Consider the following 13,621-nt stretch of genomic DNA (forward strand, 5'->3'; position numbering starts at 1 on the left):
TAACCTCCGACTGTACCCCTGTCGCGGTAAAATCGAGACGCTACTCTCGCGCGGACATGCAATTCATTGCGGACGAAACGACTCAGCTCTTGAAAGACGGCATCATAGAACCTAGTAGGTCGCCGTGGCGTGCCCAGGTCTTAGTGGTGCGCAGTGAGGCCCATCGCAAACGCATGGTGATCGACTATTCCCAAACGATTAACCGCTTTACACAGCTGGATGCCTACCCCCTTCCGGGGATGGACGCGCTAGTGCAACAGGTGTCCCAGTATTCGGTCTATAGTACTCTCGATCTCCGTAGTGCGTACCACCAGATCCCTATCTCTAGGGCGGATCGTATCTATACCGCTTTCGAGTCGGGGCAGCGGTTGTACCAATTCACACGATTGCCCTTTGGGGTGACGAACGGGGTCGCTTGTTTCCAGAGGGCCATGGATGACCTCGTTGCGCGGGAGCACTTAACCGATGTTTTCGTCTACCTCGATAACCTTACGGTTTGTGGATATGACCAAGGGCACCATGACGCTAATCTGAAGCGCTTCCTTGAGGTCGCGCAACGGTATCACTTAACTATGAACGAGGGTAAGTGCCGATACTCCCTACGCACCATAGATCTTCTGGGGTACACCGTGACCCATGGCTCTGTCTCTCCGGATAAGGAACGTCTGCGACCTTTGCTCGACATGGCCCCTCCCTGCGATCGGGCGTCCCTGAAACGCGCCCTTGGGCTGTTCGCCCATTACTCCAAATGGGTGCAAAATTTCTCCGCGAAACTTCGCCCCCTTGTGGCCTGCGACACTTTTCCCCTGAGTTCGGCCGCTTTGACGGCCTTTGAAGGTCTTAAGACCGACATCGCCCGAGCCGCCGTAGCAACCATCGACGAGAGCGGCTCGTTCGTCCTCGAAAGTGACGCCTCGGATCAGGCCATCGCGGCGACCCTCTCCCAAGGGGGACGTCCCGTGGCTTTCTTTTCACGGACTCTTACCTCCGCTGAGCGGCGGCACTCGTCCGTTGAAAAGGAAGCGTATGCGATCGTCGAGTCTATTCGGCGATGGCGCCCGTACCTACTCGGGCGGAGCTTCCAAATCATCACGGACCAGCAAAGCGTTGCGTTCATGTACGACACCTTACACGCCCAGCGCATTAAGAACGAGAAAATCACTCGCTGGCGTATCGAACTCGCCGACTTCTATTACACCATCAAATATCGCCCAGGGAAGGATAACCAGGCCGCCGATGCCTTATCGCGCCCCACTACATGTGCTGGTATCACCTCGTTGGAGGGCCTACGGGTGCTGCATGCTACTGCGGGCCATCCCGGCGTAACGCGTTTCGCTCATTTCGTGCGGAGTGGGAATCTCCCTTACTCGATTGACGATATCCGCCGTATCTGTCGCGACTGCGCTATCTGCGCGGAAATCAAACCGCGTTTCTATAACCCCCCTATGGGGACTCTGGTGAAGGCTACACGCCCGTGGGAACGCTTGGCGATGGATTTCAAGGGCCCTTTGCCGGTGTCGAGCGGCTCTCGCTATCTGCTCACTATCGTTGATGAGTACTCACGATTCCCCTTTGCTTATATGTGCGCGGACATGACTGCTGCCACGGTGATGCGTTGCTTACAGAACTTGTTCTCAATGTTCGGTTACCCGGCCTATGTCCATACCGACCGGGGTGCAGTCTTCTTGTCTCAGGAGGTGCGCGGCTATCTGCTCCAAAACAACGTTGCGTCTAGTTACACCACGCCGAATAGACCCCAGGCTAATGGGCAGATCGAACGCTTCAACGGGATTATCTGGAGGGCCGTCATGCTCCATCTCCGGACCCACGGCCGGGGCCTCGATAAATGGGCTTGGTCGCTACCTGCGGCGTTGAACTCAATCCGGGCACTCCTGAGTACGGCAACTAACCAAACTCCCCACGAGCGTCTTTTCCACCACCCCAGGAGCTCGGGGTGTATACGGTCTTTGCCCAGTTGGCTCGCTGGGCCCGGGCCGGCCTACCTTAAACGGGCAGTTCGCGCGAGCAAGTACGACCCCCTTGTGGACAAAGTGCAGATTCTCCAGGCTAATCCTGAGCATGCTCGTGTGATGACGTCTGATGGTCGTGAGACTACTGTCTCCGTTCGTCATCTTGCCCCTTGCGGGGTCGACGACCTTAGTAGGGAATCGGACGAACCGGTCGAACCCATCTATGAGACTATGACCTCTCCCGACGCTCCCATCGCCGATAGTCCACCGACCCTCCCCCCGTCGAGACTGCCCGGGTCCGACGACTTGGCGTTACCCCCTTCATCACCCGACCCTGTTGACGCCTCTGACACCGGGGATACAGGGTTACGAGACGCCGTACCCGTGGAATTTCGAACGCGTGCTGGCAGAGAAATTCGCCGCCCGGCCCGCTACGGTTGGGCCGACTGATACTCCGCGCCCATGCTGACGCTCACTCGCTTTTAGCCACGCGGCCGTATAATTCTGACGGGGGGTGAATGTAGTGAAATCGTATCCGTACTGAACCCGGGTGGGGATGCTCGCTGCTCGCTGTCATTGTTGTCCCCACTAGGGGCGTGACTATAAGACCCGTTGCTGTGTCAGTGCTCCGAGACTTCTCCCTTGTGACATGTTACATCGGTAGCCTCGTTAATGGTACGCCTTTATAGAATATCTAGCTTGCTTGCATTGACTGATATGAATGGCTTTATGAGATGTCGCATCGTATGCTTATTGTGTATTTCTACTTACAGGAATGATCTGATGATCTAAATGCAATTAAACCAAACCGTTGGACTAAAGTTGTGCGGACCTGAATGGTTTTTCACAACAACACTACCCCCTGGTACACTGGTATTTACAGAACTCCAGTTCAAGCTCACTCCATCGATAGTAACTCTTTGAAGTCTTTTTGTTAGGATTGCTCCAACCCAGGTGAGGAGTTTTCCTTCGATACTATATGATGCAATCTTCATCAATAGTATGTTGTGCGGAACAGCATCAAATGCTTTGCAGAAGTCAAAATAGAAAACATGTGGAAAGCAATGCCCTCAAAATCATTGGCATATCACGTGACGAAGTTGCATGCCGAGGTCTGCTACTCTCACATTCCAGACAGGTTGGTGGTCTCTCTGTATTCTACCACTTCATTTTTGGTCTTGCACCCTTTGCCATCTCTTGGCTCTGTTCCTCCTAGGTTTCTGCTGGGTGCACCCGGTCTACTAGGATCCCTCTTCAAGTTAAACTCCCCAGATCCAGGATCACTGCTCACCTCCACTCATTTGTTCCTCTTTTCTCTTACCTATGGAACCAACTTCCCCAGTCTGTTCAGTCCCATTCTGCCCTCCAGGGCCTCAATACACCTGTTGACCACTAACTCAGGTCATACTCCGGGTATACTCATGATCACTTATACCCCAAATTACCCCATTCCCAAGCACTCCGTTTTTCCAGGTCATTGGGATTTCCCCCCTCTCCCTTTGTTTTAGTTGTTGATTGTTTTTATTATTTTTCTGTTCGATCCCCACATTTCCCCCTTCCTCATCTTGTTGTGTTCCATTCAGCTTGTTCACCCCATGTGTTGTCCTCTTCCTCGTTCCTCCTCCTCCTGCTCCTCCTCATCTTGATCTCCCTCTCATTTCTACACTACTGTTGGTGTTTCCCTCTTCCATTTTGTTCCCTTCCATTCTGCTCTAGCCCTTCTACGAGCCTCGATCATGTACAGTATTGTATTAAAGAAAAAGAAAAAAAAATCGTGAATTTCAGTTTCCAACTTTCACCACAATTTCCTGTACAAGTTTCCTTCTTTCTTGATTAACCCCACTATGGCATTACGAGTGCGGTTTCTCTCCCTTCCATGCCAATTACCAGGCGTTATAATGCAATGTTAGACCTCATACAACGTTTCTTACCTTCTCCGTGATTCCCCCAGGTTGAATGCTCTTGATGAAGACACGAGTCGGAGAAGGTTTTAACTCTAAATCCAGGCCAAAAGTTTCATTCTCTCGCTTGAAGAGTTCAATTTCCTCTACGCATCGCTCAGAAGAAAACTCTTCCCTCCAGTTTGCATCACAGTCTTGCTTTTCTTCAAAGTCTTCACGATCCACATTCACAGCACTTCGTTCCTGCATACCTACAGTGATCAATTTTCCGATGCCAGTGGGCTTTGATAATGAGCAAATATCTGGAGTGTTTCCATGAGCTTGACCACAAATGGGCTCCGACTCCTCAACATGCTCCATTATTTCACAACTTTGATCTTCGATATTCTCATCATTTGTTATTAACCCAGTTGTTGGTGATAATGGCACATCCTCAACTCGTTCATCTTCCGGCAATGTCCTCGTTTCTGCAATCTCTTTTTCAAGTTTCTTCAAAGATTCTTCTACTGACATGTCAGAAACTGGTTCACAATCGACGATGCGCAATACATGTTCCGGTGTGGCATCCGGAGTCAAACCTTGCTCCACATCCCCACATCCATCCCGGTCTTGATGATCGACACTTGACAAATTAGCAGTGGCATCACAAAAGAAAGCCTCACTGTTGCTTGTCATCCAAGCTGCGCACCCGTTTCTGCCAGAATTAACGGTGGTTACCACGTATGGCCTTGTGATATTATCAGCACTATAAGTCAGAGTTTCCGCTTCATCTCTGATGTACTCACCATTTGTTTCCGTAAAAACCCACGGTGGAATTTTGCCTGAGATTGTTGAGTCGTCGCCAGTTTGGTTTGCAGAACTTGGATCGATGTTATCCGCGTCTTGGGTAGAATTTGTGCCTATTCCTGATGGGTTAAAACGGTTCATACCAAAATCATCAGAAACCGATTGATTTTCACGACAAGTTTCAACACCTGAGCTCGATTTAACTTGCTCGTACGCTCCATCAAGGGTTGGCGGATGGTGATTGATAAGGTCGACCATGGCATCACGTGAGCCTCGAGACAAATGTCCCGGGATTCCATTTCCCAATGGATCTGTGTTCATTGAGCATCGACTATCACTTGCAGAAGAATGATCTTTTTCTTCTTCGGTTCCTCTGTGACCTGCAGCATCTGAACACCGAGAAGTTCCCGGAGAGTTCTGCTTTGCATTTAAATGGTTTATAACGTGTGCTTTCCCTTCTTCGTGGTTGGACTTCAGTAAATGTTGATTATGTAACTGCTGCAGCGTCCGGTTGATGGATGGATTGCTCGAAGTGGGCAGCGATGGTTGTGAAGATGGAGATGCCAGTGGTGGAGGACACTTGATAAAGAGATGTGGAGGAGACAGGCTCTTGAAGTGCTTCACAACTTTGTGTTCCAGCTTGGGTGAGCAATCCACGTCCATTGGTGCCACTTGGTGATGTTCCAGTAATGTAGCCCCATTGGCTTCATCTTGATGAAGGAAAAATGAGGACAAAGACGGATCTTCCAATGACTCCTGTACTCCAGTTCGATCTTTAGACTCCTTGTGGGAACTTTCTGCAAAGAAAGAAAAATAAGAGATGTGAGTGCGCGCGTCCAGTGAGCTTATGCGATCGAGCAGTGTCTGTAGGTAAGTTGGTCAGTCAGTCATGTGAGTGAATGAGTGAGTGAGTGAGTCCGTAAACACTTCAGTCATTATCGCTTGAACCAAACACACGATTTTGATGAAACTTGGCCACAACCTTCATATCTGATGCCCAACGAAGGTGTATCGACCGCATCAAAATCTGCACTCATTGTGGGGCTTTATGGGGGGTTTTGACCCCCCCCCCCCAAAAAAAATGTATTTGCATAGATATTTGCTCTCTTTTCTGAAGCTACACACACAATTGATTAAACTTGGCGACAAGCTTCATATCTGATGCTTAACACGAAGGTGTATAAATCTGCGCTCAATTAGAGGGTTTCGGGGGTGAGGGGGGGGGGAGGGAAGGAGGAGGTTTGACCTCCCAAAAGCCAAAAATAGGTATTTGTCCTCCTCTCCGAAAATACACACACGATTTTGATAAAACTTGTTCATAACCTTTATCCCCCATGATGTACCAATGTTTATATTCACACCATAAAAAAATAATCAAGATCTTAGGTGGTCTGTGGGGGTTTTTACCCCCAAGCACCCAAAATAGGTATTTTCTCTCTTCTCCGAAACTACACCCACGATTTTGATAAAACTTGATCACAACCTTCATCGGCCATGATGGACCAAAGTTTGTTCACGGCATTAAAAATATCGGGCTCTGAGGGGGTCTGTGGGGGTTTGAGTGACTGTTGCTCCTGATCCAGGTGAGCTTCAGGACCCCACGGTCCTATTGTTTCTCATCTAATTGATCACGCTCATATTTTTTGTTACGTTTATATTCAACAATCATTTCATAAGCTGAAGAGGGTATGTCCATTGGTATGTCTCAACCATAAGCTGCATGACTCCACAGGTAAACAGATCACACAGGAGATAAGTGAAGGTCACGTGTCGTCTATATACCTGCACTATACACTTACTCTTTTGGGACTTTGCACAGAGACTGGTCAGTGAATGTAAAAAAGGAAGATGCAGCTTGGTGCTTTCACTACACAGTCCTTTTTCCAAAAACTTATCTTCAAAATAATACAAGAAAACTTTTTTGATATGTAGATATATTTATATTCCGAGTTAGCAGTTGGTTTACCAGGAAGCAGTGGTGCTGGTGAATCACTCCTCATGTAGCAAGGGACGTCGCTCTCGTGCCCGCCATTGCCCAGTACCACTGATGAAGTTGCTACAGCACCTCCAGCCTCTGCTAGGGAGGTGTGTACCTGCAATGAAGATCGTGGGGAAGCCAGGAGAGATTTGTGCTGCAGACGTGGTGAGAATCCTTTCAGCTTATGAATTGCACCAGCTATAGCCTCACGTATAGGACTGGTGATGCTATCATCGTTTTCATAGTCCGTGTCATCGTCGTAGGAAACGATGTGGCGATGATGTAACACGGGGCTTCGTATGGACTCGGGGCTCTCTGAACTTGTCGGTTGCACGGCAGACCTAACTTTCTGGTGCCTCCCGCCAAATGAGACTGCAGAGTCCATATGTCTGCGAGGGACAGAAGCCTCAGGGGCTGCAATGCATGTGTGAGGCTGGATCATCAAACCAGTCTTCGTGCTAAGTTTACCTGCACACTTGCTCATGTCTTCACTCGATGATCCCCCTTTAAAATGCAATTAATGGGGTATGGAGAAGGAAAAATAAAGTATTTCTTGGGAAATAAAAAATTCAAAGGCAAAACGAGAAAACATCATTCTGCAATAAAAAGTTTGAACAAAAAGATGTGCTATAAATAATAATAATCATAATAATAATAACTATAACTGCGAGCAGTGATGATAGGCTTCCAGGCAGGTCGGTACTTTCGGTATTGTATACACAAAGAATTAAGTTAAGCACCCCCCCCGTTTTTTTACAACCTCGCACATTACAAGTTTGTTGTCGTCAAAACAGTGTAATATACCCATGATATTGCTATATTTTCTGGAGAAGTGATATTATGGTCACATAAAAACATAACAATCATGCCGTTTTCAATATTTTATTCTGAATAATTTAAGGTGAAATTTTTTGGGAATTTTAGGCATATTTTCACCTCAATTTAAGTATGGAGCTATAGGTCCATCACGGACAGTGTGGATGACGTTTATGTTTTCTAACGTACAGTCATTGTTCTGAGAAGACCTCTAGCGATCTTTGCGTCAATAACGTGTGTAGGACCCACGTGATCGGATCACTGACTCAACCCTACGTCTCATAGACCCTGTAAGCCGTCGTATGCGTTGCTGTGGCAGGGTGTTCCATTCCCGATGTAATGCACGTTCCAATTCATCCAGATTGGCTATTGGAGGGACCATCTTCGCAATTTGTCGTCCCAACATGTCCCAAACGTGCTCGAGGGGGTTCAACCTGCCACAGCAACGCATACGACGGCTTACAGGGTCTATGAGACGTAGGGTTGAGTCAGTGATCCGATCACGTGGGTCCTACACACGTTATTGACGCAAAGATCGCTGGAGGTCTTCTCAGAACAATGACTGTACGTTAGAAAACATAAACGTCATCCACACTGTCCGTGATGGACCTATAGCTCCATACTTAAATTGAGGTGAAAATATGCCTAAAATTCCCAAAAAATTTCACCTTAAATTATTCAGAATAAAATATTGAAAACGGCATGATTGTTATGTTTTTATGTGACCATAATATCACTTCTCCAGAAAATATAGCAATATCATGGGTATATTACACTGTTTTGACGACAACAAACTTGTAATGTGCGAGGTTGTAAAAAAACGGGGGGGGTGCTTAACTTAATTCTTTGTGTATAGATACATTTTAAGTTGTATTTACGATTTAAACTTCAATTCTGTGTGTTTTATTGCCATGGGTACTCAATCATATGTTTAAAGTTCTGTGTCATTTGGTTAAGCGGTTTCAGAGAAGAGGATTTTTTTTCCTTTTACCAATATAGCTGTCAAACCAAATGACTGATGATGTCCATCATTGTCAACAAATTTTCCCCACGGCTAGTTAATCATATCTGTAAGGTTTCGTACCGATGAATTAAACGATTTCAAAGATTTTAAAGTTTTTTTTTAAATCCAAGATGGCTGCCATACCACGTGACTGATGTGCCATGGTTTTCCACATTTCGTCCGCATGGGTATGCAGTCCTATATTTAAAGTTTCGCATCGACCTGTTCAGCAGTTTCAGAGAAATATTTTTTGATATATTCCTTCAATCAAAAATGGAAACAATATTGAATATTCAAACAAAAACAATATTCATATATTCATTTCCTTCAATCAAAAATGGCTGTCACAACAAGTGCCTGATGGCGTCATCATTTTCAATAAATGTTACTCATTACGTACATAGGTATTAATAGCATTCAATCATATCTGTAAAGTTTGGTTTGGCTCGGTTAAGCGGTTTTGAAGTCGATTTGTACAGTTATTTTTTAAATTCATGATGGCTGCCATACCACGTGACTGATGACATCATAGTTTGCAAAAAATGTTCCTCATGAGGAGTTTTTTTTTTGTTTTTTTGTTTTTTGTATACAAGATCGAGGGTCGTGAAAGAGCGAACATTAATCACACAGAAAGACAAACAGACACATAAAACAAATAACATCGGGAGCGTTAGAGAGAGGGGGAAGGACACAAACACAACATTTGAGAGCAGGGACCGAGAGACATGGAGACATCAAGAGAACTGTGGGAGGGAGAGGGCTTTGGGGGGGAGGCATGGGAAGGGGGGATGGGGGGTGGGAGAGGTATAAAACATATGGACACTGCCAGGACTTCCAGGAAAGAAGTTGGAATTTCAAACAAGGTGGATCTGTGGTGAATTAGTGGGGGTAGAAAAGATCAAGGTTTTGGGTGGGGGAAGATAAGAGATGGTGGTGAACAGCTGTTTTAAAGACCTGGAGGGAGGAGTGTGATTGAAGTGAGTGTGGGAGTTTGTTCCAGAGGTGGGAGAAAAGAGGAATGAAAGAGTGAAGGTGAGCAGAGAGCCGAGATTTCGGCAGTTTAACCATCAGAGGGTGGCTGGCAGATCTTGTGCGACCTGCAGGAATATTTGGGGGACAGAGCACAGAGAGAGCTGGGGGAGCAAGGCCGGAGAGGAGTCGGTAGAAGACAGAAAGACCACCGACCTGCCTGCGGTGAGTGAGTGAAAGGCCCTCAGAGATAGCTTCATCGCGGGAGATTCCAATGATTCTGAAAGCTTTGGATTCAACAGCGTGAAGCCGAGCCAGGTGTGAGGCAGGAGCACCAGCCCATAGGGGAGAACAGTATTCCATTGAGCTGCGGATGAAAGCCTTGTATGTGGTGAGGAGCTCAGGTGTGCCTAGGAAGGACTTCGCACGACGGAGGATGCCCAGTCGGCGACTGGCTTTGGAGGCCAGCTTGGAAATGTGGTTTTCCCAAGAAAGATCATGGCAGATAGTGAGACCTAAAAGCTTGAGCGACAGAACTTCTTGGAGAGGATTGTTGAGAAAGTAGATGGGAGGGTTGTCCAGTCGATCTTTTCGGAAAGACATAGCAAGAGTGTGAGATTTGTCAGGATTGAAAGACATGTTCCACTTGTTTGACCAGTCTGTGATTTTGTCCAGGTCTTTAGAGAGTGAGGAGGCTGCAGACTGCCGATCTGCGGGAAGAGGCATGGAGCGGCAGAGAGTGGAGTCATCAGCAAAGAGATAGAGAGGATTTTCCAGAGAGTCGGAGAGATCATTGATAAAGACCAGAAAAAGCACAGGGCCCAGCACACTGCCTTGGGGAACTCCAGCCTGAACAGGAAGGGGAGATGAGAGAAATCCATTCAGGGCCACACGTTGACGACGACCAGAGAGGAAGTCCGCAAGCCATGCATGGAGATTTGCATGGATACCATAGGAGGAGAGTTTGGTGAGCAGAGCTGGGTGCCAGACCGTATCGAAGGCACGTGATATGTCAAGGGAGACAGCTCTGATTTCCTGTTTGGCATTGAGGACCTCCATCCATTGTTGAGACAGCAGAAGCAGCATGTCCAGAGTAGAGTGACCTGGTCTGAAACCAAATTGATGATCAGAGATCAAGCCATTGGAGAAGAGGAAAGATTTCATATCCGAAGCAATGATGGATTCCATGACTTTGCTGATAATTGGGAGCAGGCTGATTGGTCTGTAGTTGCAAGGATCTGTTTTTGCACTTTTTTGTGTAAAGCGGTAATGTTTGCTGATTTCCAGGATGCTGGCAGATGACCTTGAGCAAAAGATAGGGTGAAAAGAACAGAGAGAGGGTGAGATAGAGCGGCAGAGCAGGATTTTAGGACCCGTGGGCTGATGCCGTCTGGTCCAGTTGCAGAATCAGAGTCGAGGTTTGACAAAAACTCCTCCACCTTGTCAGGAGAGAAGGACACAGAGTCCAGGAGCAGTTGGGTTCGACTGGGAAAGGTGGGAACAGAGAGAGATGGGTTTGGGACTCAGGATTTTGAGGCAAACACAGAGTTGAGGCATTCGGCTTTGTCACGTGCGATGTCAACTGTGTGGCCATTTGAGGTAAGGGAGGGGATGGAGGGGGAACAAACACCAGAAACGGATTTTTTTTTTTTTTTTTTTTTTTTTTTTTTTTGTATACAAGATCGAGGCTCGTGAAAGAGCGAACATTAATCACACAGAAAGACAAACAGACACATAAAACAAATAACATCGGGAGCGGTAGACAAGATGGGGAGAGAGGGGGAAGGACACAAACACAACATTTGAGAGCAGGGACCGAGAGACATGGAGACATCGAGAGATCTGTGGGAGGGAGAGGGCTTTGGGGGGGAGGCATGTGAAGGGGGGGAGGCATGTGAAGGGGGGGAGGCATGTGAAGGGGGGGGGGGTGGGAGAGGTATAAACATATGGACACTGCCAGGATTTCCAGGAAATAAGTTGGAATTTCAAACAAGGTGGATCTGGGGTGAATTAGTGGGGGTAGAAAAGATCAAGGTTATGGATGGGGGAAGATAAGAGATGGTGGTGAACAGCTGTTTTAAAGACCTGGAGGGAGGAGAGGGATTGAAGGGAGTGTGGGAGTTTGTTCCACAGGCGGGAGAAAAGAGGAATGAAAGAGTGAAGGTGAGCAGAGAGCCGAGATTTCGGCAGTTTAACCATCAGAGGGTTGCTGGCAGATCTTGTGCGACCTGTAAGAATATTTGGGGGACAGAGCACAGAGAGAGCTGGTGGAGCAAGGCCGGAGAGGAGTCGGTAGAAGACAGAAAGACCACCTACCTGCCTGCGGTGAGTGAGTGAAAGGCCCTCAGAGATAGCTTCATCGCGGGAGATTCCAATGATTTTGAAAGCTTTGGATTCAACAGCGTGAAGCCGAGCCAGGTGTGAGGCAGGAGCACCAGCCCATAGGGGAGAACAGTATTCCATTGAGCTGCGGATGAAAGCCTTGTAAGTGGTGAGGAGCTCAGGTGTGCCGAGGAAGGACTTCGCACGACGGAGGATGCCCAGTCGGCGACTGGCTTTGGAGGCCAGCTTGGAAATGTGGTTTTCCCAAGAAAGATCATGGCAGATAGTGAGACCCAAAAGCTTGAGTGACAGAACTTCTTGGAGAGGATTGTTGAGAAAGTAGATGGGAGGGTTGTCCAGTCGATCTTTTCGGAGAGACATAGTAAGAGAGTGAGATTTGGCAGGATTGAAAGACATGTTCCACTTGTTTGACCAGTCTGTGATTTTGTCCAGGTCTTCAGAGAGTGAGGAGGCTGCAGACTGCCGATCTGAGGGAAGAGGAATGGAGCGGCAGAGAGACAGAAGATTTGACCAGATGCCACCAGGATTTGGAGGAAGGAGACAGGTTTGAGAGTTCATTCTTGAGTGAGGAGAGATAGTGTTTCCTGGCACTCCTGAGGGTAGACACACACTTGTTCCGAGCTTGGTGGAAGGAACTGAGATTGCCTTCAGTTGGATTAGCCTTCCAAGAGGCAAAGGCAAGTTGTTTCAGGGCAACTGCCGCACCACAAGATTCAGTGTACCATGGACGGGAGGAAGGGTAAGACAACTGAAGGCGAGATGGGATAAATCTGTGCATGAGAGAGATCAGTTTGCTTTGGAAGAATTCCCAGGAAGAATTGATGTCAGAGGCAGTGGAGATGGGAGACCAATCCAGACGATTGATGGCTGCTTGAAAACCGTCCCAGTCGGCCTGAGTGAAATGCCAGACTCGTCGACGCTGAGGAGGCTCTCTGAGAATGGCCAGAGAGATGTCCACTTTGACAAGCACATGATCAGAAGAACCGATTGGAGCAGAAGAAGAGCAGGAGACATTAGCAGGGAAGTTTGTCATAACCAAGTCGAGAAGAGAACTCCATTGGCTGAGATCCGGGTCGGGAAATTGACAGATTGTGTCAATCCCAGTGAGTCACAGAAGTCCTTTGCTGAGGTGCCATGACTGGTGAGAGAGGAACCCACACCCAACCAGGTGGCATGATGACAGTTGAAGTCACCACATATGAGGAAGAGAGAGTTGGGATGAGTGGATAGAAGTTGGTCCATGTTGTCAGATAGTGAAATGTAGATGGAGTCATCACTGTTTGGGGGATGGTACAGAACACATATGAACAAAAGGTGGGAGCGGAGAGGAAGCCGTAGCCAGAGGTACTCCTGGGGGTGAGGAGGAGAGAGGGCAGTGCAAGGAGAGTGAGGAAGAGAGTTTTTGATAAAGATAGCCACCCCACCACTAGGCCAAGGCTCAGGTCTATCATACCGGAGGAGGGAGTAACCAGGAAGAGATATTAAGGAATCAGAGACATCTTGAAGGAGGAAAGTCTCTGTTAAGCAGATCAAGTCTGGATTGTCAGAAGCAACCTGCATGGAGAGATCAGTCAGGTTTGAGCGAAGGCCCCGGATGTTTGAGGTCCATACCGTTAATGAAGAGAGAGGGGGAGCATCGGGTACAGGACAGGGGAGGGGAGGAGTAGGGTAAGATGAAGGATGAGAGGGGGAGGTAGGGAGAGCAGTTGATAGTGTGTCAGAGATTGCAGAAGAGTTCCAAGAAAGGGAAGGATGAGGAGGATGAAAGGTTTGATGGTGAAGGGATGAGGCACAGTGAGGGGTTGTTTGAGGGGGGGCAGAGGAAAGTAAAAGGTTGGGGGGGGGTGGAGGTATG

At 47.9% G+C, this 13,621-nt stretch overlaps 1 protein-coding gene across 3 annotated transcripts in view; it reads right to left on the reverse strand.

Moving 5' to 3' along the window:
- Positions 1-13,621, reverse strand: part of LOC137420591 (uncharacterized) — a 61,374-nt gene that overhangs the window by 16,416 nt on the left and 31,337 nt on the right. For all 3 annotated transcript variants that reach the window (XR_013622514.1, XM_068105781.2, XM_068105780.2), the window contains exons 7-8: positions 6,624-7,139; positions 3,902-5,454 (exon numbers count right to left, since the gene is read on the reverse strand). Coding sequence is in view for 2 of the 3 variants with exons in the window: in XM_068105781.2 (XP_067961882.2) it covers positions 3,902-5,454; positions 6,624-7,139 (2,069 nt within the window). In the remaining variant the exon portion in view is untranslated. The remainder of the gene's footprint in view (positions 1-3,901; positions 5,455-6,623; positions 7,140-13,621) is intronic.

The sequence above is a fragment of the Myxine glutinosa genome, chromosome 2 (genome assembly GCF_964187855.1).
Source record: "Myxine glutinosa chromosome 2, kmMyxGlut1.1, whole genome shotgun sequence".
Taxonomy (NCBI): domain Eukaryota; kingdom Metazoa; phylum Chordata; class Myxini; order Myxiniformes; family Myxinidae; genus Myxine; species Myxine glutinosa.